The sequence below is a fragment of the Lates calcarifer genome, linkage group LG21 (genome assembly GCF_001640805.2).
Source record: "Lates calcarifer isolate ASB-BC8 linkage group LG21, TLL_Latcal_v3, whole genome shotgun sequence".
Classification (NCBI taxonomy): domain Eukaryota; kingdom Metazoa; phylum Chordata; class Actinopteri; family Centropomidae; genus Lates; species Lates calcarifer.
Window position 1 is genome coordinate 14,410,052 of NC_066853.1, and position 22,377 is coordinate 14,432,428.

General features: G+C 39.4%; 3 protein-coding genes across 3 annotated transcripts in view; all 3 read left to right on the forward strand.

The window, feature by feature from the left end:
* The window catches only part of LOC108899786 (extracellular calcium-sensing receptor-like), a 159,435-nt gene that overhangs the window by 112,825 nt on the left and 24,233 nt on the right, over positions 1-22,377 (forward strand). The window lies entirely within an intron of this gene.
* Positions 1,020-5,711, forward strand: LOC108900953 (extracellular calcium-sensing receptor-like). Its single transcript, XM_018702246.2, has 9 exons — positions 1,020-1,459; positions 1,748-2,042; positions 2,192-2,278; positions 2,533-2,802; positions 2,936-3,139; positions 3,225-3,500; positions 3,928-4,155; positions 4,262-4,385; positions 4,464-5,711. Exons 1-9 carry the CDS (start codon positions 1,194-1,196, stop codon positions 5,375-5,377), a joined length of 2,664 nt encoding a protein of 887 aa, XP_018557762.1. The 5' UTR covers positions 1,020-1,193; the 3' UTR covers positions 5,378-5,711.
* LOC108900954 (extracellular calcium-sensing receptor-like) lies at positions 14,377-18,693 on the forward strand. The gene is given in 9 exon segments (XM_018702247.2): positions 14,377-14,501; positions 14,816-15,110; positions 15,273-15,359; positions 15,633-15,902; positions 16,203-16,409; positions 16,498-16,773; positions 17,175-17,402; positions 17,519-17,642; positions 17,716-18,693. Coding segments are annotated over 9 exon segments (2,511 nt in total). The 5' UTR covers positions 14,377-14,391; the 3' UTR covers positions 18,630-18,693.

The following is a 22,377-nucleotide window of genomic DNA, read 5'->3' on the forward strand; positions in this document are numbered from 1 at the left end:
GAGTAATAGTTTTCAGGATATTAATGCCCAAACTTGGCATCCCTAGTTTTGGGCCGAACATGACATAGACAAACTTTGGACAATATCTCAAGTTTTAAAATGGACAGTGAATTGGAAGAAGACTTATATAAGTCAAGTAGTTTTACTGGAAGGTGAAAAGATCCACTTTATCTAGAACTTAACATGCATATCATTAGGGTTGCAAAACTGGAAACTATCCATGGGAATTGATGGGAATATGTGGGAATTAACGGGAATGGGAATAAACTGGAAATTTGCAAAATTGCACATTAACCTATAACAGGGAACTTAAATCTAGTTGAAATAAAACATACTGCAGCATAATCTTGGTTAAAACAACCAGATTTGATGCAAATTCATTTGAATTTCTCCACTGCACTGTGCATTCCTCCATCACATGCACAGATCATTTCTAGAATATTGCTCACTACAGCAGGACTATTGAAGCCACACTACTGCATTTGAGCCCACAGAGTACATCCAGTCAAGTCACTTTGGATAAAAAAAAATAATAAAAATGTATTTGTACAGTAGCTAGCCAGTAAGTTAGAAATGCTAAGTAAGTAAGTAAGCTAGGTAACACCATTTCATTGACAGTTTAAAAGGCTAGCTATCATAGTGCTAGCATAGCTGTAATTGTGTTTTTTTTTTGCCTCCTGCCAGTTTTCTGTTCATACAAGACTATAGGTTAGTTTGATTTAGAAGATTTGAGTGTTCATCTGTTCATTTAGTCTGCTTCTATTAATTTATTCAGCATCAATTGTAAAATATTTTCAAAAAAAAGTTTCCAAATTGGAATATTTCTAAAATTCCCCAGCTTAACTTCCCATGGAAAGTTTCCTGAAATTTACCAGAAATTTTCCATCCATTGGCAACCCTACATATCATCCACTTAATTAGTCAAAGACCACTTAATATGACGATCAAAATACAGACATAATGTGTCATGAACTTTTAGTGAACCTTGAAATGTTGAAAATGTAGCTAATATGGCCGTGAGACCTTGTGAGATATTAAAAGTGCACACGTTAATGCTGACAAAGTAAAAAAATTATCCTGATGAAACACATTTTAGGCCCTGCCCTCACTTCTTCACCTGCCCTAATGGGTGGTGTGCAAGATTAAACAATTCTCTAACTCAATAAAAGGGGTTGACATAGTGATAAAACTTAATGACTGCACTCAGAAAAGGGGTGAACCAGAGGGAAGTCATGAGTGCATTTTTAGGCATCAACTTGTTCATGTTGTTTTCCTACTTTTCCTCTACTGTGTCCTCCCCTCTTTATTCTTCCTCTTGCCAGTTACAGGGACAGTTTCATCTAAATGGGATGCACAAAACTGGAGATGTGGTTCTAGGTGGGCTTTTTGAAATGCACTTCTTTTCTACTTATCCTGACCTGTCTTTTACCTCAGAGCCAGAGCAGCCTACCTGTCATGGGTGAGTATGTCAGGGAAAAAGCATAAACTACAGAAAATGTAGCCCATAAGTGGAATGTTTTTTTCATAATCACATAATATTGTGAAATAATTACATTGTGTATTTATGCCATTCTAAATTTTTTATTTTTACACAATGTTTTTTTTAATTAAAATGTTATAGTTGTTGTGAATCATCTGTATTCATACATTGTAAAATTTATAATTGTGCAACGTGTGTATGTTTGCACAGTTACTGTGTAACTTGTTACTTTTTAGTACTGAACTGAAGAGGTATTTTATGTGTTAGTCTTGATGTTATAGGATTCAGACAGGCACAGACCATGGCCTTTGCTATTGATGAGATCAATAGAAACTCCCTCCTGCTACCTAATGTGACTCTGGGATACAGTCTGTATGATAATTGCAACAAACTAGGGATTGGATTTCGTGCAGCATTGTCATTAGCCAGTGGTCAAGAGGAGCAAGTTTTATTGCATGAGACCTGTGTAGGAACCCCTCCAGTTCTCGGGATTGTGGGTGACGATTCTTCTACACGTTCTGTTGCTATCTCCTCTGTCTTAGGTTTGTACAGAGTGCCTATGGTAAGTTTTTCTGCCTTACCATCTATTCATTTTTTGGGATTATTTTGATTGAATTTCAAATTTGAAATCATTTGTGAAGCAGTCAATCTTAAAAAGTTGACAGACCTACTGAAGGCAGTGACTATTTTTACAGTCTTTGCTTTTCACAGGTGAGTTATTTTTCCACATGTTCCTGCCTGAGTGACCGGAAAAAGTTTCCATCCTTCTTTAGAACGATTCCAAGTGATGCTTTCCAGGTGAAAATCTCTCAGCAAAATGAAAAATAAAAAGAAATCAATTGCAGATAAACATTTTGCAGGAAGTACATTCCTTTTATGCTTTAAAAACTGAACATTTTGTGTATCACCACTCACATTTTATGTGTCATTGTTCAAGTTATATGTTGTCAGATAACAACACTGATTGGAAACTGTGAAACCCATTTAGCAGCATTTTCAGTGACAGTTTATTCCAGCCTGTGCTCTAATCCCTCCACTCTGTCCTCACTTAGGTGCGTGCTATGATTCAGATTCTAAAACGCTTTGGCTGGACATGGATAGGTCTGCTGCTCAGTGATGATGATTATGGACTCCACGCTGCCCGATCCTTCCAATCTGACCTGGGTCCATCTGGTGGAGGTTGTCTGGCATATACAGAGATTTTGCCCAAGGACAATGACCCAGCTGAACTAAAGAGGATTGTGGGTGTGATGAAGAAATCCACAGCTCGTGTGGTCATTGTGTTTGCCTATGAGGGCCACATGATTGACCTCATGGAAGAGGTCAGGTTTGAAATACAACTTGATTATACCTGAATATCATCATACAACTAAGTGTATGTCAAACAGACAATTTTTGTTCTATTTGACAGCAAAAATACATGAACTCATATACTTGGTATAATACAATGTACAGGTGGTGAGGCAGAATGTGACAGGCCTGCAGTGGATAGCCAGTGAAGCCTGGATATCATCTAGTGTGCTCCAGACCCCCCACCTCATGCCGTACTTGGGTGGAACACTGGGCATTGCCATCCGTCGAGGAGAAATACCAGGGCTCAGAGACTTCCTGTTACAAATACGTCCTGACCTACACCACAACAGCTATGGAAATAATGTGGTGAGAGTTTAACCTTACAATCTGATCTGCTATTTACAAGAATAATTTGTCATGTTTATGGTACACAGTTTTGAATATTTTTCAGGTAAATCAGTTTTGGGAACACACATTTCAGTGTAGATTTGCACCACCTCCAGCAGGTTGGGTGGAAGCTGGAGGAGCATTATGCACTGGACAGGAAGATCTAGAGAGTGTGGAGACTGAGTTCTTGGACATTTCAAACCTCAGGCCAGAGTATAATGTGTACAAGGCTGTGTATGCTCTGGCATATGCCCTTGATAACATGCTGCAGTGTGAGCCAGGGAGAGGGCCTTTCAGTGGGAACAGCTGTGGTAATTTACAAAAACTGGAGCCATGGCAGGTGTGATATCAGTTTACACTCTACCTGTTTATGCAACCTCATCCTGTGCTTACAATATTACTTGTGTAGTAGCATTTAGGCATGTAGGACTACAGTAAGAACAAAGCAATGAGACTGATGTAGATTGTTGAAAGGAGTTTCCTCACTGCTGGGTGACAGCAATGGCTAGTATCTTCAGGTTGTAAGGAATCATTTCATATGGAAAAATCTCTTTTGGCTATGTATATGGTATTAAAGGTAATATGATGTCTCTTAGAGAAAATAGTTTGCTGGATTTTTTTAATGAATTCACGTATTCATCAATGCATTATGCAGTTTGATTTTTGAATGATAGGTCCTGGTGTGTTTGCCTTGGTCAATAATGGAATGCTCTTTTTTAATCTATCATCTTTGTTTTTACCTCTATCCCTTTCTCCGATTTTAATAGCTTGTGTATTATTTGGAAAAAGTCAACTTCACCACATCATTTGGTGATCAAGTGTCATTTGATAAGAATGGTGATGTCTTACCAATCTATGATATCATGAACTGGATGTTGCTCCCTGATGGAAGAACTAAAGTTCAGACTGTGGGTGAGGTTAAGAAGTCAGCCTTCAAAAGTGAAGAACTCACACTTGATGAAGACAAAATCTTCTGGAACTTTGAATCCAAAAAGGTCACCTGATTTTTCACCACTGCCACTGCCTTTTGGCCCATGGAAAACTCATTATAGCAATGTATAATGGTGTAGAATACTAGATATATTTTTTTTCTCCCTACAGCCACTTCAGTCAGTGTGCAGTGAGAGCTGTCCTCCAGGTACCCGCATGGCCAGAAAGAAGGGGCAACCTGAGTGTTGTTTTGACTGCATCCCTTGTTCTGAGGGAAAGATCAGCAATAAGACTGGTGAGTGTTCAGTTTTAAGCATTGCAGTTTGGAGATTAAATATAAGTGTGTATCTCAACACTTTGCTTATTTTCCTAGACTCCATGGAGTGCACCAGTTGTCCAGAAGATTTCTGGTCCAGCTCCCATCGTGACCATTGTCTCCCTAAGAAAATAGACTTCCTCTCCTATCATGAGCCTTTGGGTATCTGCTTGACAGCCACTTCTTTGCTGGGCACATTTATCTGTGCTGTTGTCCTGGGGATCTTCATCTATCATCGCAGAACTCCTATAGTTCGCGCCAACAATTCTGAACTTAGCTTCCAGCTATTATTGTCACTTAAGTTATGTTTCCTCTGTTCATTGCTGTTTATTGGACGACCCAGACTATGGACATGCCAACTGAGACATGCAGCATTTGGGATCAGCTTTGTGCTTTGCGTCTCATGTATCCTGGTGAAAACCATGGTGGTTCTGGCTGTGTTCAAGGCCTCCAAGCCAGGAGGTGAAGCCAGTCTGAAGTGGTTTGGTGTTTTTCAGCAGAGAGGGACAGTTCTGGTTCTTACTTCTGTTCAAGCAGTAATCTGTACTGCCTGGCTTCTCTCTTCCTCACCAGCACCTCATAAAAACTTGCAATACCACAATGACAAGATAGTTTATGAGTGTGTAGTTGGGTCCACAGTTGGTTTTGCAGTGTTACTTGGCTATATTGGTTTACTGGCTATCCTCAGTTTCCTGTTAGCATTTCTGGCAAGGAACCTTCCAGACAACTTCAATGAGGCCAAACTCATCACTTTCAGCATGCTGATCTTCTGTGCTGTGTGGGTGGCATTTGTCCCTGCTTATATCAGCTCACCAGGTAAATATGCAGATGCAGTGGAGGTATTTGCCATCCTGGCCTCCAGTTTTGGCCTCTTGGTGGCACTGTTTGGACCCAAGTGTTACATAATCCTGCTGAGACCAGAGAGAAACACAAAGAAAGCTATCATGGGCCGAGGCACCACAAAGCCATAAAATTATCTGCCATGTCCTCTAACTAAACTGATAGTGGACCCTTAAGAATAAGCGGTATAGGTAACAGATAATGGATGGTTGGAGTTAATCTGATGAACTCTTTATTTTGCATTCACTTGCACTTTGCAACAGTGATCATCACCAAATAGGCACCAATAGAGTAGTGTCAATAAAAGTGACTTACACTGTTATATAAGATAAGGTGAGGTAAGGTACGTTATGACACAATATGATGCAATACAATACAATAATCCTTTTTTTAGTCCCACAGTGGGGAAATTGACAGTGTTTCAGTCGCAAAAATAGAAAAGCAAGATTTAAATAATACAAGATACAAAGCAAGATAATTTTTAACAATATGTAGAAAATTATAAACAATATTAACAATATAAACAGCACTATGTACACAGTAACAGATTGGATTTGAGCACTGACATTTCACTGTTTGAAATAGTAACTCTAAGTGAAATAATATTGCACAGTGAGCGATAGCAGCTGTTTCATCAGTACAGATTAAAGTGCAGTGTTTGCCAGTCAAAGTCCGTGTGATTGTGTGATCTACTGGGAGCAGAGCTGGTTATGGAGTCTGACTGTAACAGGAAGGAAGGACCTGTGATACCTCTCTTTCACACACTTTGGGTGAAGCAGCCTATTGCTGAAGGAGCTGCTCAGTGCTCTCAGAGTATCCTGCACTGGGTGGGAAAGATATGTTGTTAGAATCCTAAGTAATTCTCAGGTCATTTACAACTTTCAGCAGGGCAGTCTTTGTGCTGTAGTTTGCTTGATAACTGGACTTGAGCTTTTCTAAAATTTGGTTGATTAAATGAGCAAGTAGTTGATTAAAGATGATTTTCTTTAAAGGCTTACCAGGAAAAGCAGATTAGAAACAAGTCAGTAATTTTTTTTTAACTCAGAGCAATCCAGACTGGATTTCTTGTGGAGAAGTTTGTTTAAGTTTTAAAAGCAGTTGGAAAAATGCTGGGATAAGGAAAGGAATTTATTTTTGTTGTTGTTTCATGGGAAAGGCTATGGTAGCAGCATTTAAACAGCTTGGTTGGGATAATGTCTAAAACACAATTAGACTTAATCAATTTTTTAAAAATGTAACAAATTCATTGATTTAAGGGTTTAGTCATTATGAAGACTGTGAGCAGGTGGGGGATTTAGAAAACCGAAAATCAGTTGTGGATTGGGACTGTTTTTTTTTGTAGTAATCTTTTAGAAATGGGCTTACCTTGCATTAAAACATGGTTTTTACAGATGTCAAAGTGAACATGCAATTTGCTTTTCCTCCATCATCTTTCAGCTTTTAAACAATTTCTTTTCAGCTGACAAATTGCAGTGGTTTTCCATGGTGATTTGTGAATTAGTTGTGTTCCTTTGATTTGTACAGGGGCAACTGTATCTGATGAGTATTTCAATTAATCATAAAAATTGTCAAAAAGGCAATTGGCTGTGTCAGTGATAAATGTAGGAGAGGTATTCACCGGATTTGCAAATGTGTCAACAACTTCCTTGTTTATGTCACCTTGGCAGCAACAGTCTCTCAACAGTCATTTGGTATAAAATCAATAGTGTTAAAAAAGAAATAGAAAGGATCAGAAAGAGGGATTTGACTACAATTGACATGTCAACATCAATACCTCTAGTATTAACTATGATGTATTTCCATAAGTGTGGGTGGCCTTCTGTACATGCTGGATAAGACTAAGACTGGCAATACGATCCAGAAAATCCAAAGCCCTTGAATTAGTGTGGACCTGAAAATTGAAATCACTGAGTAAAAGTATTTTATCGTGACTGCTAATAATGATAAATAGATGTCAATAAAAATGACCAATGCAGGTGAAACCACGGGAGAAAATGGCAGGTATTCCACCTCCTCCTTAATTTCATATACAGGGATATAAAAATGTGAAATTACAAGGGGAAAACATTAACAAAGTGAATGAAGCAGGTGAAGTAGGCCAACCAGGGATGGCATGGTGGCATGCTGCTTTAAACAGCACTTCTTGCAGGACTGACTGGTGGACAACCAGGCAGGTATGCAGACAGATACAGGTACAAAATACAGGTAATGAGCACAAACTAAAAGACAAGGTTACCTAAACAGATTAACTGTCAAGACGCTGGTGAGCTTGCAGATTGTGACACATTGTGGGTTAAAAAGCTGAACCTGGTAATGTCAATTCTCATTGTGCGTTGTTGGAATTCCTTCTACAATATAATCTAAACACAATTACCGTACGTTTTGGGTCTTAGATTAAAACAACAGCAATATGCTGACAACTACATACATACATAATTATTTAAACACCAACTACTCTTAAGATTTTAAATAATATTCCGCTATGTTTCAGGTAAGGGGAAACCAATTAAAGCTCCTTTACAGGTTTCTGCCTGTAATCCTAGATATACAGTTGTGTATACGAAGTTGTGCTTCACTATTTGTATACGAGTCTGCACATATGCCCACATGCATATGCATAATTTATAAACATTCAAAATAGCAAATTGTTAACATTATGAAGTGGGCAGACTCCACTCTTGTGGGGTAACCTGTGTTAAACAGACAATATTCTGATATCTGCCAGTTTACAATGGGTGCTAGACAGATACAAAAACAAACAAACAAAAAGTGAACTCTGTTAATGTGTGAAAGTGAATTACACATACTCAGCTGATTTGTCCACTTGGGGAGTTTGATTTGGTACACTCATCATACACAGGTGTTAAACCACAGAGCCAATCAGAGGAAAAAAAATATTTTATCTTTATCTATTTTTATTTAACATGGCCATGGAGAACTCATTAATTATACCTCAGTAGAAAATCTGTTGGAAATGAAATGCATTTTACGCCCTGCCCCTACTTCTACTTCTGCCCTGATGGGTGGTGTGCAAGATTAAACAATACTGTAAGTCAATAAAAGCAGGTGACTGCAATAAAACTTTGCACTCAGAAAGGAGGTAAACCAGTGGAAAGTCATGAGTGCATTCTTGAACACTAACTTGTTCTTCTTGTATTTCTACTTTTCTTCTGCTGTTTCCTCCCCTCTTTATTCATCCCCCTGTCAGTTACAGGGACAGTTTCATCTAAATGGGATGTACAAAGCAGGAGATGTGGTTCTAGGTGGGCTGTTTGAAATCCACTTCTTTTCTGCCTTTCCTGACCTGTCTTTTACCTCAGAGCCAGAACAGCCTACCTGCCATGGGTGAGTCTGTCAGGGAAACTGACACATGCAGAAACTGGGGAAAATCAATCCCACTGTTAAAATGCTTTTTTTTTTTAAATTCAGATAGTACTGTGTAAAAATTTCATTGTGTAATCATGCCAATTTATAATGGTGCTTTTTTTAAAAAACACAGAATCCTTTATTTTAATTTGTTTCATTCAGGTGTTTCAGTTGTAGCAGTTAAACTGTCCTCACTGTTTGCAAAACAATGTTATGTAACATGTATATGCATGGTTACTGTTATATTTTTCAATAAAATAACAGTGTTATTTTTTTTATTAGTTTTGATGTTCTAGGATTCAGACAGGCACAGACCATGGCCTTTGCCATTGATGAGATCAACAGAAACTCCAACCTGCTACCTAATGTGACTCTGGGATACAGTCTGTATGATAACTGCAACCAACTAGGAATTGGATTCCGTGCAGCATTGTCATTAGCCAGTGGTCAAGAGGAGCAAGTCATATTACATGAGACCTGTGTAGGAACCCCTCCAGTCCTAGGTATTGTGGGTGACGATTCCTCTACACGTTCTATTGCCATCTCCACTGTCTTAGGTTTGTACAGAGTGCCTACGGTAAGTTTTTCTACCTTACCATCTGTTAGATCTTTTTGATCAGTACTTTTTGATTGAATTTCATATTTAAAGTTAGTTATGAAACAGTCAACCTTACAAACTGAAAGACCCTGTAAAGGCTTTGAATGTTTTTAGGATGTACAGTCTGTGTTTTCCATAGGTGAGTCATTATTCCACATGTTCCTGCCTGAGTGACCGGCAAAAGTTTCCATCCTTCTTTAGGACAATTCCAAGTGATGCTTTCCAGGTGAAAATCTATCAGTAAAATGAAAAAAAGTAGAGCAATCACATTTGTCAGGAGGTATATCCCTGTTCTGTGATTTAGATGCACACACACACACAAACACACACACACATATGTATAATATATTTTGTATATCACCAGTAACATTATTTGACTCATTTATTGAGTTGTATAACAACTCTGAAAGGCAATAATTAAACATTGTCCATTGTAGATTTCTGGTGAAAAAATATTCAAACTGGTGCGCTATTCCTCAAATGTATCCACACAGGTGCGTGCTATGATTCAAATTCTGAAACACTTTGGCTGGACTTGGGCAGGTCTGCTGTTCAGTGATAATGATTATGGACTCCATGCTGCCCAATCCTTCCAATCTGACCTCGGCCCGTCTGGTGGAGGTTGTCTGGCCTATACAGAGATTTTGCCTGGGGATGGAGATCAATCTGAACTGAAGAGGATTGTGGATGTGATGAAAAAATCCACAGCTCGTGTGGTCATTGTGTTTGCACATGAAGGTCACATGATTGACCTCATGGAAGAGGTCAGATAGTAAGATAGTAAAACTTTAAAATGTCTGTCAATATGTTAATGTCACTGTTGTAGTTTAATTTAAATACACCAAATAATAATTATTGGGCTGTATGAATTGAGTTACTCAGTATAATGCAATGTACAGGTGGTGAGGCAGAATGTGACAGGCCTGCAGTGGATAGCCAGTGAAGCCTGGACAGCATTTGCTGTGCTTCAGACACCCCGCCTCATGCCGTACCTGGGTGGAACACTGGGCATTGCCATCCGCCGAGGAGAAATGCCAGGGCTCAAAGACTTCCTGTTACAAATACGTCCTGACCTACACCACAACAGCTATGGAAATAACATGGTGAGAGTTTAACCTTGCAATCTAATCTGGTGTTTATATGAATAATATATCTTTGTTCATAATACACAGTTTTTAAATGTGTTTCAGGTAAGTCAGTTTTGGGAACACACATTTCAGTGTAGATTTGCACCACCTCCAGCAGGTTGGGTGGAAGCTGGGAGATCATTATGTACTGGACAGGAAGATCTAGAGAGTGTGGAGACTGAGTACTTGGACATTTTAAATCTCAGGCCAGAGTATAATGTGTACAAGGCTGTGTATGCTCTGGCATATGCCCTCGATACCGTGTTGCAGTGTGAGCCAGGGAGAGGGCCTTTCAGCGAGCACAGCTGTGGGAATTTACGGAGACTAGAACCATGGCAGGTGGGAAAACAGTTTGTTCTCTTGCTCTTGTAATATTTCTTGTATTGTAGCTTTCAATAGCATTTTTGTATGGCAAGTACAAAGTTGTATTATCAACTGTAAAATGCTATATACATGGCTGAAAGGATTTTTCCTACTGATGGGTGAAGGCATTGGCCAATATCACCAGGTAAGAGACCCCAGTGTCATGTGACTAAGTATATGGTATTATACATAATGTAACCTTACTTCAAAGAAAATGATTTTGTAGACTTTTTTATGGCTTAAAATGTTTATAAGTGTAGTATGCATTGATCACTGAATACTTGGTCATGCTGTGATTACCATGGTAATTAATAATATAGATCATTTTTATCTATCCTCTGTGGTTTTCCCTTTGTCTATTATTCTGTTTTTTTATAGCTCCTGTATTACTTGGAAAAGGTCAATTTCACCACCCCATTTGGTGACCCAGTGTCATTTGATGAGAATGGTGATGTCTTACCAATCTATGATATCATGAACTGGCAGTGGCTTCCTGATGGAAGAACTAAAGTTCGGACTGTGGGTGAGGTTAAGAAGTCAGCCTTCAAAGGTGAAGAACTCACACTTGATGAAGACAAAATCTTCTGGAATTTTGAATCCAAAAAGGTTTCCTCTGATTTTTCACATTACTATCATTTGGCCCATGGATAACTCATCATAGCAGTGTATAGTGGTGTAGAGCATCAGATTTTTTTTTTTTTTCTCCTCACAGCCACCACGGTCAGTGTGCAGTGAGAGCTGTCCTCCAGGTACCCGCGTGGCCAGAAAGAAGGGAGAACCTGAGTGTTGTTTTGACTGCATCCCTTGTTCTGAGGGAATGATCAGCAATAAGACTGGTGAGTGTTTAGTTTTAAACATTGCAATTTGGAAATATAGTATAAACATGTATCTCAACACTCCCTATTTTCATAGACTCCATGGAGTGCACCAGTTGTCCAGAAGATTTCTGGTCCAGCTCCCATCGTGACCATTGTGTTCCTAAAAAAATTGACTTTCTCTCCTATCATGAGCCTCTGGGAATCTGCTTGACAGCCACCTCGTTGCTGGGCACATTTATCTGTGCTGTTATATTGGGGATCTTTGTCTATCATCGCAGCACACCTATAGTGCGTGCCAACAATTCAGAGCTTAGTTTCCAGCTGTTGCTGTCACTTAAGCTTTGTTTCCTGTGTTCACTGCTGTTTATCGGCCGTCCCACTTTATGGACATGCCAACTGAGACATGCAGCATTTGGGATCAGCTTTGTGCTTTGTGTCTCATGTATCCTGGTGAAAACCATGGTGGTTCTGGCTGTGTTCAAGGCCTCCAAGCCAGGAGGTGAAGCCAGTCTGAAGTGGTTTGGTGTTTTACAGCAGAGAGGGACAGTTCTGGTTCTTACCTCTATTCAAGCCACAATCTGTACTGCCTGGCTTCTCTCTTCCTCACCAGCACCTCATAAAAACTTGCAATACCACAATGACAAGATAGTTTATGAATGTGTAGTTGGGTCCACAATTGGTTTTGCAGTGTTACTTGGCTATATTGGTTTACTGGCTATCCTCAGTTTCCTGTTAGCATTTCTGGCAAGGAATCTTCCAGACAACTTCAATGAGGCCAAACTCATAACTTTCAGCATGCTGATCTTCTGTGCTGTGTGGGTGGCATTTGTCCCTGCTTATATCAGCTCACCAGGCAAATATGCAGATGCAGTGGAGGTATTTGCCATCCTGGCCTCCAGCTTTGGCCTCTTGGTGGCACTGTTTGGACCCAAATGTTACATAATCCTGCTGAGACCAGAGAGGAACACAAAGAAAGCTATCATGGGCCGAGGCACCACAAAGCCATAAAATTTTTATTTTAAAAAGTTTTAGTTAAAATAAATACTTAATTAAAGTTATAGGACCTCATCTTTGCCAATGTTTTGTTTTGCTGACTCATCCATCCCCCTGACCTTTTCCCTACACTGACTTATTGGCTTTATAATAAAATCTGCTCACTTCTTTGCTCTTTTGGTAATAAGTATGACCAATAGAGGGCTTTGTGTCTTGAACAGGAACATATATCATTTTGGGGCATTTTTTGAAATAACTGATGCTGTCTCAGACAATCGCTGGAGGTAACCTCGCAATAAAATTTAACTTTGGGTAGTGACAACCTGTTACCTATTAGGTTGTTTATTATGGGATCTCAACACTTCAATTAAATTAATTAATGAATCTCATCCACTTTTTATTTTTCATTGATTCGAATTGTGCAACAGTAATCAACACCAAACAAATCAGCAATAGCAAAATGTCAATTAAAAATATTTACATTATTACATTATTATACTATATTATTATACTGTTTTTGTCAGTAGATTTATTTTTACATTCCCTGGGATTTGAGAGTTGGAAGAAAAAAATACAACTGTATGAACTGATGAACAATTTTTGAATGACTTAGTTGTGCTAGCAGTGGAAAATGTAGAAATCAGTTGGATACAATTCACAATTCACCCTCATGGGGTCAGTTGATATGAATACTCAAAGACACACCACCTGTGGTAGCTACGCACTGATTGGATATGTGTGGCTACCACACATGCGTGGCCTCTTAAGTTAACTTTGATTCGAAAGCATTTCAGACCTGTGTTGAGGGTCTACTACCACTAATGAGATCAGTGGAGGTTGGAGGATAAACTGTAATAACTGTGATAACCCTAATTCATGGTAAACCCAGCCTGAGATCTGACCCAAGGGGTACCACTATCCTGCCCACTCTGCTGAATGTCTTTACCTCTACAAAGTTACTTAGCATCCAAATGGGCCCAGGAGGTACCACTGAAGCTAGCTGGGGTGACCCAGTCTGTGGGGCTGTCAAGACATAGTTTCACAACCCAGCAGAACATCCCCAACAGCCCCTTATCACACACATGCATGTTTAACCTGGTGAAGCATTGTATTTACATCTAGTCCCCATGCAAGCCTGACAGAGATAACCAAAGGTGGAATCTTACCATCCAACCAGCATATGTTTCTGCAGAACTGACCATCTGATGTCTGCCAAATTACTATGTATGCCAGGCAGATGGAATATCAACTCAAACAGGATAATGATAGTAAATGAGAAGAGGAATTATTTCACCAAATGTCTTAGAATGCTGCTGCTAACATTTAGTGGACATTTAGTTCAACTCTGTAAATGTTTTATATTGTAATCCACGTACTCAGGTCTGATTTGGGGAATTTAATTCAGTTCATTGTCATATACACAAATTCAATACTGAGTAAAAAAATCACAAAAATTTAATTTTACAACAAGTCAAGTACTTTTACTAGAAGGTGAAAAAGTCTTTTTTGTTTTTAACTAAACATGCATATTCAGAAGTAAATGTGATGCAATTTATAATATCAAAACTGCATATATTCATTCTAACTCTGTAGAGAATCTATCTGAAATGAAATGCATTTAGGCCCTGCCCATACTACTACTTCTGCCCTGATGGGTGGTGTACAATACAATATTACAAGTCAACATAAGAGGGTGCCATAGCGAAAAAAAACTTAGTCTGCATTTAGAAAGGGGGGTGAACCAGAGGAAAGTCATGAGGGCATTTTTAGACGTCAACTTGTTCTTGTTCTTCTTGTTGTATTCAAACTTTTCCTCTGCTGTGTCCTCCCCTCTTTATTCCTCTTCTTGTCAGTTACAGGGACAGTTTCATCTTAATGGGATGCACAAGACTGGAGATGTTGTTCTAGGTGGGGTGTTTGAAATCCACTTCTTTTCTACTCATCCTGACCTGTCTTTTATCTCAGAGCCACAACAACCTACCTGTCATGGGTGAGTCTCACAGTAAAATTAAGAAATAGTTCCTCTGTTTCTTCTTTTCTTTTTTAGTCAAGCCAACTTTTTTTAGATAACCAGATATCACTATGAAAGAATTACATTGTGTACTTATGCCATTTTAACCACATTACCCCTTTGCAGATTACGCTATATTTATTGTGTCATTTATTTAATATTATTGTTGTTGCTATTCAACTGGCTTCATTATTCACAAAAACTGTAGCTGTTACATATATATGTTATATATGCACAGTTACTGTACCATGTTGTATTTTTTCAGTAGTAAACATTGGTATTTTATGTGTTAGTTTTGATGTTATAGGATTTAGGCTGACCCAGACCATGGCCTTTGCTATTGATGAGATCAACAGAAACTCCAACCTGCTACCTAATGTGACTCTGGGATACAGTCTGTATGATAACTGCAACACACTAGGAGTTGGATTCCGTGCAGGACTGTCATTAGCCAGCGGTCTAGAGGAGCAAGTTATATTACACAAGACCTGTGTAGGAACCCCTCCAGTCCTGGGGATTGTGGGTGACGATTCTTCCACACGTTCTGTTGCCATCTCCACTGTCTTAGGTTTGTACAGAGTGCCTACGGTAAGTTTTTCTACCTTACCATCTGTTAGACCATTTTGATCATTTTGATTTAATTTAATATTTAAAGTCAGTTGTAAACATGAAGCAGTCAACCTCATAAACTTGAGAGACCCAGTAAATGCATTAATTGGTTTTAGGATGTACATTCTGTGTTTTTCACAGGTGAGTTATTTTTCCACATGTTCCTGCCTGAGTGACCGGAAAAAGTTTCCATCCTTCTTTAGAACGATTCCAAGTGATGCTTTCCAGGTGAAAACCTATCCAAAAAATGAAACGGCTTAAAATAAAGCAGTTGTAGATAAACATTTTTCATGGAGCATTACATGCTGCAATGAAAAAAAAATCGAATATTTTGTGTATCACAAGTCATATTCTATGGATCATTGATGGAGTTGTATGGTGTCAGATAACAACACTGAAAGGCAATAATTAAACATGATCCAGTATGGAACCTGTTTAGCAGGATTTCCATTTCAAGTTTATTCCAGCCTGTGCATGAATCATTCCGCTGTATCCACACAGGTGCATGCAATGATTCAGATTCTGAAACGCTTTGGCTGGACTTGGACAGGTCTGCTGATCAGTGATAATGATTATGGATTCCATGCTGCCCGTTCCTTCCAATCTGACCTGGGTCCATCTGGTGGAGGTTGTCTGGCCTATATAGAGATTTTGCCCTGGGATGACAACCCAGCTGAACTGAAGAGGATTGTGGACGTAATGAAGAAATCCACAGCTCGTGTGGTCATTGTGTTTGCATATGAGAGTCACATGATTAACCTTGTGGAAGAGGTTGGGCTTGAAATACAATTATACCACCACTTGACATAAATATTCAATTCTGTAATTTACTACAGTATTGGCCTATATATGCTAAACCTCTGATTGATTTGGACACTGCTTGTAGGTTATGATAACAAGATCACTTATTCAGAAAAATATACCCAGCTCCAGTTATGATGATATTCATCACTCATACTAATGCGTAAAATACAAAATTGCATGTGTGAATGACGTCAGCTGCGGAAACTAAATACTACTTAATTGGTATGACAGTATGAATTGATTTACCTTTCATAATGCAATGTACAGGTGGTGAGGCAGAATGTGACAGGCCTGCAGTGGATAGCTAGTGAAGCCTGGACATCATCTGCTGTGCTCCAGACCCCCCGCCTCATGCCGTACGTGGGTGGAACACTGGGCATTGCCATCCGTCGAGGAGAAATACCAGGGCTCAGAGACTTCCTGTTACAAATACATCCTGACCTACACCACAACAACAGCTATGGAAATAACATGGTGAGAGTTTATTCATACAATCTACTCTCGTATTTGTAAAATGATATATTGTATTGGTTTATACTATACAGTTCTAAATATTTTTCAGGTAAATCAGTTTTGGGAATATACATTTCAATGTAGATTTGCACCACCTCCAGCAGGTTGGGTGGAAGCTGGAGGAGCATTATGCACTGGACAGGAAGATCTAGAGAATGTGGAGACTGAGTACTTGGACATTACAAACCTCAGGCCAGAGTATAATGTGTATAAGGCTGTGTATGCTCTGGCATATGCCCTTGATAACATGCTGCAGTGTGAGCCAGGGAGAGGGCCTTTCAGTGGGCACAGCTGTGGAAATTTGCAAAGACTGGAGCCATGGCAGGTGTGATATCAGTTTACACTCCACCTCTTAATTTAACTAAATCATGTGCTTGTAATATTTTTGTGTAGTAGCATTTAGTCTACATGATTAAGTATAAAGCTATCAGATCATGAATTGTAATATAGTAGACAGATAGCTGAAAAGATTTTCCCTACTGCTGGGTGATAGTAGTGGCTAGTATTATCCTGTCAGAGAGAAGAATCTCCTGTGATTAGGTATATGGTATTATAGGTAATGTGACATTAGATGATTTGCTGGAATTTTAATGACTTCAGTTATTCATAAATCTGGCTTACAGTTTGATTATTGGATACTAGGTCCTGTTGTGTTCACCATGCTGAGTAATATTAATAACCAACCTCCTTTGTTTCTGCCTCTATCCCTTATTTTAATATTCACAGTTTGTATATTACTTGGAAAAGGTCAAGTTCACCACATCATTTGGTGATCAAGTGTCATTTGATGAGAATGGTGATGTCTTACCAATCTATGATATCATGAACTGGAAGTGGCTTCCTGATGGAAGAACTAAAGTTCGGACTGTGGGTGAGGTTAAGAAGTCAGCCTTCAAAGGTGAAGAACTCACACTTGATGAAGACAAAATCTTCTGGAACTTTGAATCCAAAAAGGTCACCTCTGATTTTTCACATTACTATCATTTGGCCGGTGCATAACTCTATAATGAGTTATGCCAATTATTTTATAGTTGTGCAGAACAACAAATATGTTTTTTTTTTGTCTACAGCCACCCCGGTCAGTGTGCAGTGAGAGCTGTCCTCCAGGTACCCGCACTGCCAGAAAGAAGGGAGAACCTGAGTGTTGTTTTGACTGCATCCCTTGCTCTGAGGGAAAGATCAGCAATAAGACTGGTGAGTGTTTTAAACATTTCAGTTTAGATTTATAGTGCAAACATGTATCTCAAAACTTTGGTTGTTTTCATAGACTCCATGGAGTGCACCAGTTGTCCAGAGGATTTCTGGTCCAGTCCCCAGCGTGACCACTGTGTTCCTAAAACAACAGAATTCCTCTCCTATCACGATCCTCTGGGTATCTTCTTGACAGCCACCTCACTGCTGGGAACAGTTGTCTGTGCTATTGTCCTTGGGATCTTCATCTATCATCGCAGCACACCTATAGTACGTGCCAACAATTCTGAACTTAGTTTCCAGCTGTTGTTGTCACTTAAGCTTTGTTTCCTATGTTCACTACTTTTTATTGGCCGTCCCCGGGTATGGACATGCCAACTGAGACACGCAGCATTTGGGATCAGCTTTGTGCTTTGTGTCTCATGTATCCTGGTGAAAACCATGGTGGTTCTGGCTGTGTTCAAGGCCTCCAAGCCAGGAGGTGAAGCCAGTCTGAAGTGGTTTGGTGCTATGCAGCAGAGAGGAACAGTTCTTGTTCTTACTTCTATTCAAGCCACAATCTGTACTGCCTGGCTTCTCTCTTCCTCACCAGCACCTCATAAAAACACCCAGTACCACAATGACAAGATAGTTTATGAGTGTGTAGTTGGGTCCACAATTGGTTTTGCAGTGTTACTTGGTTATATTGGTTTACTGGCTATCCTCAGTTTCCTGTTAGCATTTCTGGCAAGGAATCTTCCAGACAACTTCAATGAGGCCTAACTCATAACTTTCAGCATGTTGATCTTCTGTGCTGTGTGGGTGGCATTTGTCCCTGCTTATATCAGCTCACCAGGCAAGTATGCAGATGCAGTGGAGGTATTTGCCATCCTGGCCTCCAGTTTTGGCCTCTTGGTGGCACTGTTTGGACCAAAGTGTTACATAATCCTGCTGAGACCAGAGAGAAACACAAAGAAAGCTATCATGGGTCGAGGCACAGCAATGCCATAAAATTATCTGCCAAGTCCTCCAACTTAATTCACAGAGGAGGTTGTCTGTCCTTACTCTATTAAATGACCCAAAAGAGTATACTGGTAACAGGAAGCATTCTATGATAAACTTTTAAAAATCACTTCTAAAAAAAAAAAGACAAACCATTTTATGATGTTACAATACTATGGTAATTGTTCTTTTAGGATTATGCATCATAAACAACTAAATTTAGGTTACAGGGAAAGATCATGTTTTGAGTTAAAATAAATACTTCATTAAGATTAGAGGACATCATCTTGGCCAATCAGGAGATAGGCCATGATAAACTGTTAAAATTCACTTCTGAAAACAAATAACTAACCATTTCATGATGTTACAATACGAATGGTAAATGTTCGGTTAGGTTCATGCACCAAAAACAACTTAGGTTAAGGGAAAAATAATAGTTTGAGTTAAAATAAATACTTAATTAAAGTTACAGGACCTCATCTTTGCCAATGTTTTGTTTTGCTGACTCATCCCCCTGACCCTCTCCCTACACTGACTTATTCACTTCTCCTTCCCTTGGATCTGAGGAGAAAAAAAAATCAACGATATGAACCACTCAGAAATTTGTTTAATTTGTGTATGTCTGATTGGAAAGTTCTCTCCACCCTATATGTATGGGGATTGAGTCTCATAGTGTCAGCTGATATGGATACTCTTTAAGACACATCCCCTGTGTTAGGCATGCTCTGACTGGCTACACGCAGCCATGTAAGCACCAGGCATGCGTGACCTCTTCAGATACCTCAGATTGGAAATCATTTCAGATGCTAAGACAGGCTCATAACTCACCATGTCCAGACGAGAATAACTAAAAAGCACCTCTGTCTCTGCCCAAAAAACATCTGGACAAAAGTATGAAAAGATATAAGACCTGTTACCTGTTAAACAAACTCCAGTTTGATGACGTATGGTGGTAACACACCTTTGTCAAAACAACTGAAAAAGTCAGTCCAAACACAGGAAGAAGTGCTCACAAGTTCCTTCCTTGCTGGTCAGGCCCCCAACTTTTCTCTGTTCTACAGAAAAAAAGGTTAGCAAAAATCAGGAAAAGCCAACCTTAGTGGACCACCACACCTGGTACAAATGTGTTAGTGTGCTGCTGCTACTATTTAGTGGACATTTAATTAAGCTCTGTAAATGTGTGAAATTGAAATCCACATACTCAGACCTGATTTGTGCATTTGTCTGTTTTATCTTTAACTTAATGTACCTATTTATAAGTTGATATGACAATAAAAAACCTAACACAGACAAAATGTGACTGTCATTCCATTTTCAGTAGAACTTCACTGTAGTCATTCCAAATTTTAATTTAGGTTGGAGACATTGCTAACATTGCCTTGCAGGAATGTTTTCAAATATGCACACATTAATTCACCCATCTGAAATGATATGCATTTTAGGCCCTGCCCCTTCCTATTCTTCTGCTCTGATGTGTGGTGTGCAAGATTAAACAATACTGCAAGTCAATATAAGGGGGTGACATAGTGATAAAACATACAGACTGCACTCAGAAAAGGGGTGAACCACAGAAGAGCCATGAGGGCATTCTTAAACATAAATTTGTTCTTGTTCTTGTTGTATTCCTACTTCTCCTCTGCTGTGTCTTCCCCTCTTTATTCTTGTTGGTTACAGGGACAATTTCATCTAAATGGGATGCACAAAGCAGGAGATGTTATTCTTGGTGGGCTGTTTGACATCCACTTCTTTTCTACTCATCCTGACCTGTCTTTTACCTCAGAGCCAAGACAGCCTACTTGTCATGGGTGAGTCAGGGAGAATGAGCAAGTGGTTCCTCTGTTTCTTTTTTTCTTTTTTCATCAAGCCAATCAGTAATTTTTATTTTTTGATAATTAGATATTATTTAGAAAAAAATATATTGCGTAGTTATGCCAGTTAATCCACATTACCTTTTTGTACCGTCTCTCTACTTATTGTTTCATTCAAGTATTATTAGGGCCCGAGCAACGAGTTGCGTGGGCCCAACGGGGCCATGCAACGAGTTGCAAGGACCCTCTTGTTTTCGGTCTGTTTATTATTATTATTAGGGCCCGAGCAACGAGTTGCGTGGGCCCAACGGGGCCATGCAACGAGTTGCAAGGACCCTCTTGTTTTCGTTCGGTTTATTATTATTAGGGCCCGAGCAACGAGTTGCGTGGGCCCAACGGGGCCATGCAACGAGTTGCAAGGACCCTCTTGTTTTCGGTCTTTATTATTATTATTATTATTATTATTATTATTATTATTATTTTTTTTCTTCTTTTTCCGCCTCTTAGATCGGCTTTTTGAGGGCCTTAACATGCGTGAAAACTTACCAAAATTTGCAGACGCGTCAGGCACGGCGAAAAATTTAATAATTTAGGGGTCTTGAGCATGGGCGTGGTAAAATGCCCTCGGTAGCGCCACCTACATTTTTAAACGGAACAGCCCCTCAAGCCCGTTGCGCCTAAAAATCTGAAAATCTGCACACATATGTAACATCCCATGACGCACCAAAAAGTCTCTTGGAGCCATATTCTAAACCCAACAGAAAGTATTTTTATTTTGACCGGAAGGTGAAAAAATTGTGTGTTTTTGGCCATTTCCAGGGGTCGCTTGAACGCGAACTAGTCCTAGACGCATTATCCCATTGACTTCAAAACTTAATAGTATGTTCTTAAGACATAGACGATGTTAAATTGCGGCAGATTTTGAGTTTTTGTTGAAGGGCGTGGAAGTTATGGCCCCTCAAAGTTCGATTACTCGCCACGAAACAGGAAGTTGCTTTATTTTTGCTATATTTCGGCCATACTTTGTCCAAACTGCATCAAACTTTACAGGATTGTTAATGGTACCTATCTGCACACATCCATATGTCAATATTCATACAATTGTTGTAGCGCCACCTATTTATAGCAGGAAATGACATATTTTATAGTGTGATGTCCAGTTTCTAGACGGGTGACCAGATTCACTTCAAATGTTGTCAGCCCCTCCTTGACAATTTTTGGAAGAAGTCCTCCGAAAATTGTGAGTTTGGGTCGAAGCGTGTGCCGGTTCTGGCCCGTCAAAGTTCGGAAACCCAACTTCCTGTTTGAAACCTCAGATTTTGGGGTAACTTCCTGTTGCGACTCTCTACTTTATCCTACAGATGGAGCCATTGTATTACTCTTTGATGGGTTTTTGGAAGGGGGTCTCTGTGTGTGTGTGTCTGTGTGTGTGTGTTTGAGGGGGGAGGGGAAGAGGAGTTGATTGAGTCTGTGAGAAGCTGCCACAGGGAGGTTACAGTCAGGAGAGCCAAGAGCTGTCACAGATGATGAGCTCTGAAAAATATTATCACAGAAAATAATTAGCATAAAAGCTTTTATTTTAAATTTGTTGCAACAAATTCAGGTTTCTTACAGCATTTTCCTTATTGAAAACTAAATTCTACCTGAAATGTATCAATAAAAATCTTCTTTTGCAGTTAATGTCACCAGTTTATAGTTTAGTTTTAATAGCATTCCCTGTTACTGATGTGCCTTTAATTATCGGTTCTATCAGGGATCATTTATGTGTTTATCTTACGGGGGTGAGCCACCTCACAGGTTGGTTATATTACCTGTTGACCTCAGCTCAGTGAGCTAAGACAATGTTTAATGCAGTGTTTTTTCTGATATGAAAATGGATATTATTCAGCACATCTAACCTCAGCAGGCCCCTCTTCAGAAACTCATATCTGCAGATGTCAAAGCTGGCT

Bases quoted from the DNA above. Each gene is read 5' to 3' on its own strand.
- LOC108900953 (XM_018702246.2), top strand. From the start codon at position 1,194: ATGACTGCACTCAGAAAAGGGGTGAACCAGAGGGAAGTCATGAGTGCA. The intron at 3,501-3,927 runs GTGTGATATCAG...CGATTTTAATAG, and splicing joins AAAAACTGGAGCCATGGCAG to CTTGTGTATTATTTGGAAAA. The intron at 4,156-4,261 runs GTCACCTGATTT...TTCTCCCTACAG, and splicing joins GGAACTTTGAATCCAAAAAG to CCACTTCAGTCAGTGTGCAG.